Below are 2,746 nucleotides of genomic sequence, written 5' to 3'. Positions count from 1 at the left end.
TTCCCTCCCCTCGCCAGTCTGGGCTATCACCAGTGCCGCTGGAATTATAATGACCAGGAAGATGTGAAGTCAGTGGACCAAGGCTTTGACCAACATGACATCCCTTATGATTTCATATGGCTTGATATTGAGCATGCAGATGGCAAGCGCTACTTCACCTGGGATCCCCACAAGTTCCCTCAGCCTAAAGAGATGCTTCAGGGCCTAATGGACAAGAGACGCAAGGTCAGCCACAGTTGTTGTAGAGCTACAGTATGGTATTATTTTCTTCTAAACATTCCATAGGGATTCTTTTGTGATGATAATTTTGTTTTGAATAGATGGTGGCTATAGTAGACCCCCACATCAGGGTTGATAGTGGCTACAAGATCCACAACGAGATTACTTCTAAAGATTTCTATGTTAAGAACAAAGATGGCAGGAATTATGAAGGCTGGTGCTGGCCAGGTGGGAAGTTTGTTTTGAAATGTAGTTGTGCTGCTTAATATTTTTGCGACATTCTTTGATGAATAGAAAGTATAAAAGAACAGCGTTTATTTGAAATCGAATTATTTTGTAACAATGTAAAAGTCTTTACTCTCACTTTTGATCAATTGAATGCGTCCTTATTGAGTAAAAGTATTAATTTCTTAAAAAAAACGGACCCAAATCTTTTGAACCATAGATTAAATAATTTCACTTAATTAAAAAAATATGTGGTGTTTGTGTTAAGATGCTTAATGTTACATGTATTGTAGTTTAAATGCATCTCTGGTCTTATCACAGGAAACTCTGGATACCCAGATTTTACAAAACCAGAAATGCGGGCCTGGTGGGCCAGCATGTTCGCCTATGACCAGTATGAGGTAAGAAATTTCTGTTCTCAATCTTGTCATAGTGAAAGCCCTAAACTAGGAGAAGGATCTGAAACTGTTATATCATAATGCTCTTGACCAAAAAGAGTGTTAACTTTACTGATTTCCTTCTTGTTCTATTATTTTAGTAATTGCAAAGAAATAAATGATTGAAGCAGATGTTGTAGCTATACCTCTGTTTTTCCCCACTTCTAGCCCAGGCAGGATGTGGTGTTGCTTTTGATGTCTTGTGCTGCGTTTCTCTTCTACATATGACTGTTTTAAAAGAGAGTGTAAAGTGCTTACGCTCAGAAAAAAACCCAAAAAGTAAAATATGCACGAATTAAGTTTCTCATCTGTAAACCAGGCTGCAGAAGACTGTGAAGGACATTGTGTCTATCATTAGTTTCCATTCCACTGTGAAATCTTAATGGTCCAATGTCCCGCTCCAAATTTGCTGTGCAGCAGTTTTGCGCTCAGTGTGAACAGAATTTCTTTGTATTTGGAAACTTTGACACGTCACATGTGGTTAGGACACAGTGTTAAATGTGAAAATGGCCAAACAAATCCTGTTGTCATAACTTTACATGTTGCTTTTCAGGGTTCGATGGAGAATCTCTTTACTTGGAATGACATGAATGAGCCGTCTGTCTTCAATGGGCCTGAGGTCACTATGCACAAAGATGCACTGCATGGAAAGTGGGAGCACAGAGACATCCACAATATCTATGGACTTTATGTGGTGAGGAACTCTGATGTATGGTAAAATGTGGACTATTTTAAAACCAACTGAAGAGAAGGGACAAACATCAATAACATTGTTACTATTATTTTATACTCTACCACCTGCATTAAATATTCTTCCAGATTAAATGTTATTCTCTTCTTTTCCTTGATATTCTCTTTGTATTATTATGCAGCAAATGGCCACTGCCGAAGGTCAGACTCAGCGATCTGGTGGAGTTGAAAGGCCTTTTGTGCTGACCAGAGCCTTTTTTGCTGGTTCTCAGAGATATGGTGAATTCATGCGGTTGTTTTTGCACACGGAAATTAAAGTTTGAGACTTCGTAATTATTTTATTGTACATGTTGTGTGAAAGAAACATTTGGGTTTGCATATTTTCATTAGGTGCTGTTTGGACTGGTGATAATGCAGCTGAGTGGGACCATCTCAAGATTTCTATTCCCATGTGTCTCAGTCTTGGGCTTGTGGGCGTCTCGTTTTGTGGAGGTCAGTAATTATCTGTATACTTAGTGGTAATAACTAGACCCAAACAAACTTTTATTTCTTTGCTGATTTTGGGGGGAAAATGTATTTTAACATGGTAACATTTATTTGTAGCTGAAAGCACAATCAAACTAGGCAAAACATTTCATAACAAACACACAATGGATAGAGAATTGTATAATTTGAATGGTCTACTATACGAATGACATAATGCAGTGGACGTGTGTGGACAACTTTACATGCCATTTCTCTCTTCTTGCATACAGCTGATGTTGGTGGCTTTTTTAAGAATCCCAGCACTGAGCTTCTGGTTCGCTGGTATCAGACGGGTGCGTATCAGCCATTCTTCCGTGCTCATGCTCATCTAGACACCACGCGCAGGGAACCCTGGCTCTTTGGCCCGGAGAACACTGCACTCATCCGGGAGGTAATCCGCCAGCGTTATGCTCTTCTGCCATACTGGTACCAGCTGTTATACCAAGCACATAAGACCGGAATGCCTGTCATGAGGTGAGCGAGGTCCCTGTGAATGCTTGCTTATGATATTGTTCATTATTTCACACAGACTAGATTGTTTGTATAGTCATAAGTACTGCTTCATTTTACATGAGTGCACTTTTTCTTTTCTGTCGTGTCTCAGGCCTCTTTGGGTTGATTATCCCAAGGACACAGCAACTTTCACCATT

The 2,746-nt window shown here is 39.7% G+C and overlaps 1 protein-coding gene across 1 annotated transcript; it reads left to right on the top strand.

Annotated features, from left to right (window-relative positions):
• Positions 1–6: 6 nt before the first annotated feature.
• LOC107683290 (neutral alpha-glucosidase AB-like) lies at positions 7–2,743 on the top strand (the record flags this gene model as incomplete). Its single annotated transcript, XM_016479344.1, has 8 exons — positions 7–225; positions 321–447; positions 766–845; positions 1,435–1,575; positions 1,754–1,850; positions 1,962–2,063; positions 2,327–2,570; positions 2,701–2,743. Coding segments are annotated over 8 exons (1,053 nt in total), but the record flags the coding sequence as incomplete, so codon positions are not given.
• Positions 2,744–2,746: the final 3 nt, after the last annotated feature.

The sequence above is a fragment of the Sinocyclocheilus anshuiensis genome, unplaced genomic scaffold (assembly GCF_001515605.1).
Source record: "Sinocyclocheilus anshuiensis isolate Anshui unplaced genomic scaffold, SAMN03320099.WGS_v1.1 C33129615, whole genome shotgun sequence".
NCBI classification, from domain to species: Eukaryota; Metazoa; Chordata; class Actinopteri; order Cypriniformes; family Cyprinidae; genus Sinocyclocheilus; species Sinocyclocheilus anshuiensis.
Note: the sequence above shows the minus strand (reverse complement) of the source record. Positions and strands in the feature narration are given on the sequence as shown.